Source organism: Cricetulus griseus, assembly GCF_003668045.3.
Source record: "Cricetulus griseus strain 17A/GY chromosome 1 unlocalized genomic scaffold, alternate assembly CriGri-PICRH-1.0 chr1_1, whole genome shotgun sequence".
Classification (NCBI taxonomy): Eukaryota; Metazoa; Chordata; class Mammalia; order Rodentia; family Cricetidae; genus Cricetulus; species Cricetulus griseus.
In genome coordinates this window covers 140,156,342-140,169,174 of record NW_023276807.1, presented here as the reverse complement: position 1 = coordinate 140,169,174, position 12,833 = coordinate 140,156,342, and the positions used below count along the sequence as shown (strand labels likewise).

The 12,833-nt window shown below is 44.1% G+C and overlaps 1 protein-coding gene across 1 annotated transcript in view; it reads right to left on the bottom strand.

The window, feature by feature from the left end:
• The window catches only part of Spata18 (spermatogenesis associated 18), a 30,009-nt gene extending 19,571 nt beyond the window's left edge, over nucleotides 1-10,438 (bottom strand). The window contains exons 1-4 of the mRNA XM_027390886.2: nucleotides 10,014-10,438; nucleotides 7,912-8,017; nucleotides 7,629-7,744; nucleotides 6,246-6,355 (exon numbers count right to left, since the gene is read on the bottom strand). Of these exons, the coding sequence (XP_027246687.1) occupies nucleotides 6,246-6,355; nucleotides 7,629-7,744; nucleotides 7,912-8,017; nucleotides 10,014-10,100 (419 nt within the window). The 5' untranslated portion in view covers nucleotides 10,101-10,438. The remainder of the gene's footprint in view (nucleotides 1-6,245; nucleotides 6,356-7,628; nucleotides 7,745-7,911; nucleotides 8,018-10,013) is intronic.
• Between the last annotated feature and the right edge of the window lie 2,395 nt (nucleotides 10,439-12,833).

Here is a 12,833-nt window from a genome sequence, read left to right as displayed (position 1 = left end):
CTGGAGAAAGCCCTAGAATTCTGTAATCAGAGCTTAATGGTTCTCTGGGAAGTTCCCAAGCACCAGAATGGAGATATGAACAGTGTAAACTGTAGAAGCATGGACAGTACCAGCTCACAAGGTTTCAGACCAACAGAACTTCATTGGGAATTGGAGTAGAAGCCACTCATGTCATTCTGGCAAAGAATCTGGCTGCCTTCTGTCCGTGCCCTGAGGTTGAATTTAAAAACAGTGCATCATTTGTTTGGCAGAGGAAATTTCAGGAAGCATAATATCCAGATTATGGTGTGGCTGTTGCTTCCCACATTTCCCAGATTTACAAGTGAGAGTGAGCAATGGGGCCAAAGACAGGAAAGTGTGCAGTTTACTAAAGAATCATGTGAACCTGGATAAGGCTGCAAACAGAAGTGTGCAGTTTAGTGGGGGAAGAAACTTGGACCCAGTTCAAGATGAAGACCAGACAGGTAGAGAAACTTAAAGAAACTTCGAATATTGCATGAGGTCCATACAAAAGTTGCCTAGAGGACAAGATCTCAGCCAACAAGAGTTCCTCAGTATGTTCATGAAAATTCATTTGAAAGGAGGATGCTTCAAGGTGCAGAAAAATAGCTGAGTAAGAAAGTGCTTTCCTGGGTTCAGCTGAGAAGTCACACAGCTTGTTGCACTATGGTCCAAGGGTGCTGGGCTACTTCTCAAGATGGTGAAAGAACTTTGCATTAGGCATGTGGTACTGATTTTTGTAGACATGTGAGATATAAGAATGACAGAACCATGGAGATAAGATACCAAGGATCCAGAAAAAAAAGTGAAAGCAGGTGATATGTAGCAAGGTTAGTTACAGAGTGCACTGTGCACAAAACTGAAAGTGCAGCTTATGTTGCAGTGAAGACCCCAGGAAAAGGGGGCTACCCCTAAAGCCTAGATAATTCCACAAGAACCCCCAAAGCTACACATGGAGCCCCAGGGTTTGGTTTTGAATTGCAAGATCTGTCTTGCTTTGCTCTGATCTTTCTTTTCTATGCTCCAGTTCATACCTTTAAGGAATGGGTATGTATACTGTGTCACTGTATATTTAAAGTATGGAACTTGCTTTTGTATTTTATATGGGTTGATGGAGTTCCTGGAATCTCAGAGAAGACTCTGAACTTGTGAACAACTCTAGAACTCATAAGACTTTGAGAACTTTTAGAACTAAATGCATTTTGCCCTTTGAGATCAGCCTGAGGCTACAGGTGCAGGATATGATATTATGGTTTAAAGTGGTATGCTTGGGTATCAGGCTGACTCAAGTTGGATTAGTGATGGTTGCTTTTTAAAATTCTCTTTTTATAGTGTATGTACTCATGCATGCCATGGTGCATGTGTGGAGGTCAAAGACAACTTATGAGAGTCATTTTCTGTCCTTCCAGGTAGAAAATTTAGGTCATCAGGCTTGACAGAAAACACTGTTTAACTACTGAACCATCTCAACAGCTGACAGTTGAGTCTGAAATCAACTTGATAGACGCAGAATCACCTAAGGCATCAGTGAGGCACTCTATTAGGATCTTGTCTGTGTAGGGGCTTCCATTGAGGATTAGCTGAGAGAGAAAGATATTCTCTAATGTGGGCAGCAATATCATATACTTCTGGGGAAACTAGGAAAAGGATGAAAGCCAGAACAGCACAGCATCAATATTCCCTTTTCTCTTCTGTAGTCCTCCAGTATGTGAGCAAGCAGCCTCCTGCTGCCACAGGCAGGAGCTGGTCCTGCTACCACAGGTTTCCTGCCATGGTGGACTATATGGCCTGAACCACCCTGCCTCCCTTACATTGCTTTTTGGTAAATATTTGGTCATGGCATTCAGAATAGTCGTTATACACCCATCTCATGGTTTTGTGCCACTGATTTTTAACACTTACTAAGCACAATTTTCCAAATGGCTTAGTCAAAATTGATATCCAGGACCCTCTTAACTTGGATCAAGCCACATCATCTTCCTCTGACTAGAGAATTTAAATTTAGTGAGTGGAGGTGAGATGGACAACACTGGATGAAGACCAGTTGTTCTCAACGGAGCTGGCCTGATACAGGGAGACATCACAGATTCACAAGTCCACATCTGTGGATTGCCTTCTATCTAGGCTGTTTCATCACAGTTATCCTGAGACTAAAGAGTACAAGTCTTTTGGTGAAAAAAATAGACTAAAAACATAGCATTGGGATCCTGTTATGGTTTGAATCTGTAATGTGCCAAGAGCTCAAGTGTGGTAGGCTTGATACCTGGTTGGAAATGCTATTGGGAGCACATGGGACCTGCTTGGAAGATACAGACACAGGAGCATGGCCTTCAAGGGGACACAGACACTGTCCTTTCTTTCTTTGCTGCCCCGACAGAATGAAGTTAGGCATTTTACTTCACTGTGGACCCCCTGCCATGATATTCTGCCTTATCAGTCCCAAAGCGTAGCTGCCCAGAGACTGTGATCTCTGAAACCGGGAGCCAAAACAACCATTTCTCCCTTTGAGTTATGTATCTCAGGTATTTTGTCACAGCACTGGAAATCTGACAGACACAGATATTCACCTACAGAATAAAGCAGACTGGGAAATAACAGTATGAAGAATTCCTACCAACCCCACACAAACCAGGCAAGTTGTCACAACCTACAATGCGAGCCCACCTCCACCTTCCAGCACCACTCTACATGGCACAGACATACCTTCAAGCTCAGCATCTCCTCTTTCACTGAGTGCTAGTCACATTTATCTCACATCCATACCATAAACTACAAACTATATTATTCCTCTTTACCCTCATCACTTAAAGTAGTCAGTGCCTGCCACACAGATCTTTGTAAAAGATGAAATATGAAATGAGTAAATAAGCAAATCGTCTACAGTCTGAAAGAGTGCTGGAATAGAAATGACTTCATATGGCTCTTGCAGGTTGAAAGGAAATTAGCTTATTCTGATGAAATTTGAATCTATTATAGATTTTAAAGGTAAATGTGGGGAAAATGGATTTTTTTATCAAGAGAGAACAGAAGGAAATCAACTGTAGCAAAGAAAATGGGCCAAGAGAAAAAGTGAAGACAGAGATGATGAAGTATTTCCCCTCCTTACATACAGCACAAACGTACATGAACAACTACACACAGGCAAGCACAGTACTAATTTCACACATTTGGATGACACAGAGACTAGATAAGAGCTAGAGATACTTTCTGGAACTAGAACTGTTTTAGTCAGGTAAATACATTTTATGTTAATGTTTTGTGATAGAGTGACTTGATTCTTTGAGCAAATTTCTGATACAGGGTACACAGACTCCATCATCTGGAAGACCACAAATAACAACAGAGTAAGAGTTAAAGAGATACTAAATGAAACTAAGCAAAATGGGGGCATGGCAGCAACTGTCTCTGTGTGAGCATGAAAGCCTCTTGGAAGGAAAACTGGTCAATCAGGGGAGATAAAGTAAATGAGACACATGACATGAGAGGGTGGGTTGGGTGTTGTTGACATTATTCTTATAAATTTCCGTCCTGGAAGCATTTTCCAAAGAAAAAGCTTTTTAAAAAAATGCAGATGCACAATGGTGACACACACCTTTAATGCCAGTTCTGGGGAGGCAGAGGCAGACAGATCTCTGTGAGTTTGAGGCCAGGCTGGTCTACAAAGCTACATAGAGAAACCCTGTCTTGGGGAAAAAAAAAAAAAAAAAAAAAAAAAAAACGTGCATTCACCAATGTAGTGATTTGAGTAAGACTGACCCCCGTTGGCTCATATATTTGAATGCTTAGTCATCAGGAAGTAGCACTACTTAGAAGGATTAGGAGGTGTGGCATTTTGGAGTAAGTGCAGCTTTGGTGGAGAAAATGTGCCATAAGGGCTATTTGGTTTTAAAAGTCCAAGCCAAATCCAGTGTCTTTTTCTTCCTGCTGTCTGCAGATCTGGGTATAGCACTCTCAGCTACTTCTCCAGCAACATGTCTACCTGCATGCTGCCGTGCTTTCTGCCATGATGACAATGAACTAAACCTCCGAAACTGTAAGCAAGCCCCCAATGAAATGCTTTCAGTGATGAGTTGTCACGGTCATGGGCTCTTCAAAGCAAGAGAACACTGGTCAAAACAACCAAGATTCCTGGTCCTTCTCACCCCTTAAGAGTGGTGGGAGACCCATGTAACACACAAAAGGAAAGTAGGAAATCCTGGCCCTATCTGTGCTGGCAGACAACAAAATGCAACAAATTCTCAAAGCTTTACCTTATAACTAGAGAAACCAGAGAGCTATCATTATCTGAAGCAGTTGTCAGGAAACTGAACTGGACAAGCCCTGACTCAGAACCCACAAGCATAAGACACTAGTGCCCATAGGGAACCAAGGCCAGAAAAGACCACAGGACAATGCTAGACCCAAGTGACTCACCTTTGGGATGTCTAAGAATAGAGCAGGGAAGAATCCTAGAGACAAACCAACTCAGAAGGGAAATGGGTCTTGAAATTTAGTAGACACTTTATACAAAGAGTACTGTGATAAACGAGATAAGCCCATCTAACCAAGTAGCAGCAAGTGGAGGGATTAGCTAACATGGGCTGAAACACTTTAAAATCTTTTAGAGGAACTCAGCTTGTGTGTGTGTTCATTTGCCTATGGCAGATGCATAGGTGTGTGTACAAGCACACACAGTGTCTGGAGTAAAGTATGTCAAAATGTTGAACACTGAGCTAACATGATTTTTTTGCGGGGGGTGGGCATTGATTGCAACAGGGTTTCCCTGTGTAACTTTGGAGCCTGTTCTGGAACTAGCTCTTGTAGACCAGGCTGGTCTCCACCTTAGAGAGATCCTCCTGCCTCTGCCTCCAGAGTGCTGGGATTAAAGGCGTGTGTCACCACCACCCCACTCTCCTTGACATTTCTATTTCTATGTATTTGAGAAGGAAATTTGTATTATTTTTATTATCAAGCAAAATGGAAGATTTTCCCATGTAGGGGGGAAAAAGGAAATCCCACCAGAGAACAAGACAGAGTCACAAACTATCCATCTCTGACGTTCTCGCTATCTTGTCCATGGTAGGAATGAAGTGGATGCTGTGGGGTGAATTTTGTTGTTGTTTTTTAGTTAAGCATGTCAAATGGTGTCCCATTTAAATTGCCTACCTTCCTCAAGTTCAGACCCAAAGCCTGAAATTTCTTTGCAGTGATTCCAGAGCTTAATCTGACTCTTTCTATTGCCTGGCATTGCCTAACTTTTATTATATATACATATATGTTATTATATATTAACAAGCTATTTTACAATATATATGTATATATATAATAGCTTGCTATTCCAAACCTTGATTAAGTTTACAGTTGTCTCAGTAAAATATAAATGCTCCTCTAAAAGAGGATAATCGATAAATACCGTGGGTCTCGACCTATCTAGAAGGTAAGTCATATGTGTAGTGGCATATGACTTTACACCTTTAATCCTGTCTCTTGGGAGGAAGAGATAGATGGATCTCAGTGAGTTCCAGACCAGCCATGGTCTACATATTAAAAAACAAAAACAAAGCCACTGGAACGTAAGCCTCTGGGCATGCCGGTGAGGGATTATCTAGATTGGGGTCATTGAAGTTGGCCTAGCTGCCAGACTGAACGAAAAGGGAAAAGAGCTGAGCCTAGCATTCTTCACTCTCCACCCCTTGACTGGATGCAATGTGAGCAGCCGCTCCCTGATTCAGTCACCTTGCCTTCTCCACCAGGATGGGATTTATTTCCCCAAAATAGACCCTGTGTCCCTTAAACCACTTCCTGTCAGGTCCTCTGTCCCAGCACCTAGAAAAGTGACTGATACAAGGGTCCCTGCTCCACTCCTTTTCCTCAGTTTTCCTCTTCACTTCATCTTTCAGCCTCCTTCATCTTCCTCCTCCTTCTATACATTCTCTGACAACTAACAGATTATTATCTAATGGTCTTTGTTTAAAATATGAGCTGTTGAGGGAGCAACAGAGATGGAGGTAAAGAACCAAGGATCACAGAGTGTAGATACCCAGGTCCCAACTCAGTCATTACGTTCCCCACACACCTTCTACTCCCCCTTCTCCCTCTCCTCCTCCCTTACACACACACACACACACACACACACGCACGCACACACACGTACTATTTGCAAATCCCTACACTTTACATGATGCATTATTCTCTTTCCAAACTTAAAATGTAACTAATTTTAGAACAATTCTGTTTGAAAAAAAGATAACTTGCATTCCTCTTACTCGTCTTGAACCTGGTTTTGTGGATTGTCCTGGTAGTGGTCAGAGTCTGATTGCTTTTGGTCCGGATCCCGAAAGCCAGTTTCTCTGTTTTTATCTCTATAATACGCATCCTGGAAAGAAAAGAAAAATAGTATGGACATGAAAAATGACATGGACAGATGACGAAAACAGTGCTAAGCAAAAGAAGCCACACACAAAAGAGCATGATTCCATTTGTGTGAACTTCTATAGCAGGAAGCCTCAGTGGCTGTTCTCAAGGTGGTACAAGGCAGGCTCGGAGGGTGGTGATGGCTTGCGTGTCAGTGCAGGAATGAGTTTTGTGTGTTTGTTCCTTGTTCAAAACTCATCTACTGTGGGCTTCACTGTATATAAACTGACTTGACTTTAAGTGAAGACTTTAAAACCTCATCCTACATCATCTCTACTCCCAGAATAAAAAAATCTAAAGCATGTTCCAAACAAGAATAAAACCCACAGGAAGTAAAACTCTAATCAGTGTATGTCCTCAAAAAATACTAATGACAACTGACATCTCTAGGTTGAGAGAGTTCTTACCGTGTGCCAGGCTCTTAGCAAAGCTGTTTTGTTTTTGTATACCTGCCAAGTTTTAAAAATCAGGATCCTACCATTAAATTGGCAAACTTATTGTCCCCATGTGGCCAATAATTATATGGAAATATAAAAGTTTACAACTTCCCCTGGGTCTGTAGAGAGTGCAGGTTTCTGTCCAGTTTGGTTCTCACCTAAGTGGAAACCCCCAGCTCCTGGTTCCCACTCAGAACAGCTCATTCTAACTACATCTGTTTTCATTAGGAATCTATACAAAACCATTTAAACATTTGGAAGTAAAATCACTGGCTGCCATGGTATATAATATGACTACACTCAAGAGTGCATGTACTCCCTCAAGAGTACATGGATTGGAAGCTTGGACCTTAGTGTGTCCAGATGACAGGTAGGATCTGATGGGAGAAGCTATTAGAACATGGGAAACTAGAAGTTCTCATGAGACCCTGGCTAATTCTCAAGAGAGTCACTATGAAGGAGCAAGCCTGGCCTCTCCCCATGTTCTGGCTTCCTGTCCTGCCATGTGATCACTTCTTCCCATATACATAATGTTGTCCCCTGAAGGATCCCTAAAGTAAATACACTTATTTGGAAATTATCCAAACTGGGTGAGCTTGTTGTGGCAACAGGAAACACAATGGGACAGATACCTTATATGGTACATACTGTCTTTCCAGTCTGTGTTCCAACTGTCTAAAAACTGACACTGACCTATGCATGTTACCAGTACCAGGACTAAGTGAGAACACTTTGCTTAATTTTCCTATCTTGGAAGTTCCAATTTTATTATGCTGCATCACCCCTGAGCATCCTTACCTGAGCAGAGGGGTCCTTGGCCTCCATAAGTTTTAACATGTTTACAGAACTGAAAGAATTCTCCAGCAAAGGCAAAAGTCGACCCTTGATTGTTTCCACACCCTCATTACGTCCTCCTAAGAGAATGTACATGGCAGATCAGCAGGGTGGGGGAGGGATCTCAGCCAGAATACACACACACACACACACACACACACACACACACACACACACACACACACACACAAAGAGCAAACAGAAAAGGAGAGATTTTAAGGGGTGGGGAGGCAGAAGCTGCTCTCACCTTCTTGGGCTGTCACTGTGAGGATCCCAAAGAGTTGTGCCTGCACTTTGGCAACTTGTTCGATGAGTCCAATGCAATAATTTAGATTTTCATCACAGGAATTTGTCTGTAATGTCAAAATAGAAGACATCCGTACATTTCCTAGTTACTAGAACCCACTGCAGATAGACACGAGGCTGTGTAGTCCAAAGGCTACCAGGATCTGACAGCAATTGCTGGGTACTATCAGAATAGATTCCTCTGGACACACAGCTGGGATTGATCTGTTTGGCCCAGGAAACTCTGTGATTGGGTTCAACTCATGGTCTTGGAAGTGGTAGACACCAGGCCTGGCAGAGAAAATCTCTTGAGCAGCCCTGTTTCTAGATTTCCAGATCTTCCAGCTAAACGCAGAGGAAGCATTAGGAATCTCTAAGGGGAAGGGGTGTGGAGGCATAAACCCCCCAGAACTGTTGACTTGATAAACACTTGCCCTGAACTGTTTTGTGGGTGTTTAAGCCTTTGAGGTTTGAGAAGCTGCTTTCACAGCAATAATTCTACTCAGTAATTCTACTCCTAAAGGAAATAAAAAAGTCCCCTTATGAACTGAAGAGACTGTTTACACCCCAATACATATGGCTGCCTCATTTATCTGCTGTGCCATTAATCTTGTACATAAAGTTCAGTTTTGAATATTATACGTGCCGAGTTTACAACTCCTTTAACAGCAGGAAGGTATTGTGCTAGTGGTGCGGACAGGAATACGATGGGAAGCATGACAAAATAGGCCCATAGCCACTAGTAGATAGATGACATTAGGGAGTGCCAGGGACATCGAGTCCACTGAAGAGCTGCTGTATTGAAATGCTGGGGAAGGGTTCTGAAGTCGGAGAAGAAAGTAAGTCAACTAGGTGGTTTGGGGGAAAGAGATGGCCCTACTGGATGTGGAACTCTTTCATTGCTGAGGATGGAACACTAGAAGGCCATGTGGGCCTCTTGGTTTTTATTCTGCTTTGGGTATTATTTAATGTTCATAGCTTAACTAGAGTTTGCTGCAGTGAATATTCATCTTAAGGTTTAAGCCAAAATTCCCTGGTACCAATAAAACCACTTTGGGGTTTACAGGAATGTGTTTAGCAACTGACCCAAATCCAAACCACACATAACAAGATACAGGATACATTCAGATGTAGGTTCAAAAACAAACCGACCTAGATTTTTTAAAATCTGATATTTAGAAAGTAATGTTACAAATTATTCTAATTATTATTATTATTACATAATAATAATAGTAAAAATCCCAACCATGGAACAGATTGAGGTGGTAAGACCCAGAAAGGCTGGGAAACATTACTTGGCTAGTTGTAGTCACATTCAGACCTAGAACCCAGGCCAAGGCCTGACTTCTCAGCCCGCTTCTCTCCCTGTTGACTGCTCTATGCTCTGGGTGGAGCCCAGAGCCTCCTGTTCAAGGCACTTGCATCGAATGTCAGACAAATTCAGCATGCAGCTGTTGGAGCCAGGGTGGAGTGTGATTAATAAAACTTGGAGTGTGCTTCTGGGTGTGGCAGAATGCTGGTGACACAGTAATTTCTTACAAAAGCCTTGGTAACACCTCCTGGAAGCCTCTCTGGTGCCTTCCTGTGTGCCATGGTGACCAGTACTCAAACAAAGGGCGCAACTTTTACAAACTTTCCCTTTTCCTATACTAAATTCCAGGTGTAGGTTTAGAAAAGTTCGCTGTGATACGATCCTGGGTGTTGTGAAAAGTGAGAACCTTCCGGAAAGGCAGGGAATGGGAAGGGTAGTGTATAAAATGACTCCAAAGCAGGCAGAGAAAATGAGAGTGGCTGGCGGCCAGACTCAGCCCCTCTGTTGCTAGGGCCACCGGCGTCCATGGTTACCCAACACAGGTTAGCGCTCTGAGGCTGCCAGAATCGCCCCACCCCGGGTGAAGAGTTCCGATTGACAGGGGACTTCCTTCTTTGATCTGGGTAGGAGTCTGAGATCCCCGTTAGGGTCTCAAGAGCTTTGCGAAGCGACCTCCCGGACGCCAGCCCGGGGCCGAGGCTATGCGGGGGAAACTAGGCAGAGCGAGCCTGGGGTCTCCCACCGGGACTCACGTTGTATTCCTTCGCCCAGTAGTTGACTTTTTCCTGCAGTCCTCGAAAAGATTCGCTTTTGGCCAGCTTCCTCACGTTTTCTGCCATCGCGCGCTCTTCCGCGCGGTGTCTGACTCCGACAGGGACGAGGGGGGATGGTCTGGGAGGGACCGTGGGGTGCTGTGGTCGCAAGGTGTTATCTTCCGCGCAGGCTCAGAACGCAGCTGGAGTGTCCATCCTCCCCCTCGGGTCGGACCTGGCAGGGTTCGGGAAACCGAGGGGGGAGGCGCTCTTAGCCGCGGGCGACGCGCCTCATCCACTGGCCGGCTAGCTGTTCTAGCTTCCTCCGCCGCTGCTCGCCCGCCAGGCCATAAATACCCTGTCGATTATTAAACAAACCTTGACGTGGCGGCCCGCTGCCAGGGACCAGCGGCTCGCGTCGGAGCAACGCCCCGCCCCTCCACCCAGCTCAAGGCCAGACTGAGGATCTTGGGAGACTGCAACATCACCACCACCTCAACCCCCTCGATGGCTCTGCGGGTCCAGGTCGAGGGCTCACAGGCGGTCTGAACTCCGGGGTGTGTGACCCGCTGGGGACCCAGCGCTGGGCCTAGACCTGTCAGAAGGACTAGGGGGCCGCAGGATACCTAACCTGTGGCGGCATCAGACTGCTGGTGACAGTGCGTGCCTAGAAAAACAAGTTAACTCCATGGAGATTCTTAGTAGACTTCCATGGCTCTTCCTTTATTCCTCCACCTCTCAAGTCTTTACTTCTCTGTTTGCCTGTCCCCCTGTCCCACTCGGTCTAAGTCAATAGATTAGTTCTCTATAGAACGACACACGCAGCTACACAGTGAGATCCTCACCCTAACTTCCAGGTCTTCCTCGGCATGGACAGGTACAATCCCTAGCCATCTTGTGTTCTACGTGGACACTCAGGGACCCCTCGTTGTGCCATACCACGCTTGACCTATTGCTGTCCCTGTCAGGATCTTGGGGGGGCGGGGTTGCGGGGTTGGGGGAGATCAGGACCTGTATTTCTGTTCAAAGGAAACCTAGCTTTTGCTGCACTTGCATAAAATTGCTTTTAAAACGGGGTTTCCTCAGTGATAAGATTTCACAGTCGGTGAGGTGTTTGTAATGCAAGCGCGAGGACCTGAGTTGTTTGGATTCCCCCTCTCCTAGTACACACGTTTAAAAGGGGGGGGGGGCACAAAGACAGGAGACTCCCTGGGACTGCTGGCCAATTCGTCTAAATAATTACAGAACTCAGGGTTCAGGGAGAGACCCTGTCTCAAAAAATAAGGTGAAGCGATTGAAAAATCTGCACACACGCACAAGCACACGCACACCAGAATTTACTGGTGGTATGCTAAGACACTTTGACCTATGTGGAAAAGCACTTCCTTGCCCATTTTAGTCAGCATCTGCTAACCCGAGTGGCCTTTGTTCTTACATCAGGATCTTAATTTTGCCCTTTATGCTTTCCCACCGAAGGAAGAATAAGCTGGTTCAGGTGGAAGCTGAAGGCAGGTTCCTCCTCTAGGAAGCATTAAAGTCAAGGTTTCCTGCGGACTGCCAATACAATTGTGAGCAGACCAGAATTATTTTCCTGTACAATCCTTTCATGCAGTTTGCCTAAGATACATAACAAAACAACAAAAAACCTCAAGAACTGTAAATATATCAAAATTTTATCACTATGATACCTAAATAAATATTTACAACAAATTTAATTGTAGAATAGAAGAGGAAAAATAAGACAGATAAATTGTATTGACCCCAATACCCCCTAATCCCAACCAAGGTTTCTGTTATACTTCAACACAGAAGTATCCTTCTGCCAATTTTTCAGCACCACTAGCTCAATGAAATAGCAGATACATGGTGCTGTGGCCATGGCCATTGAAGGGGAGGGCTCAGCGCACTGAACACTGCAGAGAGAGGAACAAGGGATGATCAGCCCTGGCAGATACCCCTCCATCTTCTCAGAAAAATGACATGGTACAGCAGGAAGGTGGTGCCTAGGATGGCTGATATGGAAATGTATCATTTTCACACATTTAGTAGAATTTACTAGATTTTGATCATGACCCACCCATATGCCTTCAGTATAAAGTGATTTAAGACTGGCCTCCTGCTCGCTGGGGTCTCACAATCTGCAAACAGACATAACAACCATAGCGCAGGGTGGAAAGCACTAACAGGACAACTATACAACTATGGGCATGGTGATTCTTCCTTCTTTGTCTTCTTAGAAGAAGGTGACATTTAGAACCAGCTCTGTAAAGATAGAGGAACCTACCGGACACAGGAAAGTGGGTGGAGGGAAGTAAAAGCTACAAGGGTAAGAAGCGTAGAATCCACTGTGACTACAGTGTCAGAAACAGGCCAAGAATAGTCCTGGGTTTGGCTATGATGAACCTTTTGTACCAATAGATTAATGTTTATTTCATAGGCAGTGTGAAGGTAGCCAGGGCTACAAATGGAACTGTAATGGATCCCTTCTTATACACCATGTGAAAGGTCCTACAGGAAGTGGGACAGGACTGAGGAAGAGCATGTGGGAGGCACAGAGTGATGGAAAGGTGGTCCTCCTCTGGAGTATTGTACAGTGAGTGTTAAAGCACTATCTATGTCAAAGATACTTGGTTGGTTTTTTTGTTGTTTTTGTTTCTTATTTAGTGAAAAAAAAACAGTATTCACTCATTGGAGTTATTTAGCATTTATTGCATATTTGGTTCCTACCGTGATCAGGACTTGGAGTAATATGTAATGACATACCGCACCCAGTTTGTAAGGAGCACACAGTCTGCTTAACATAAAAAAACTATGTTAAAA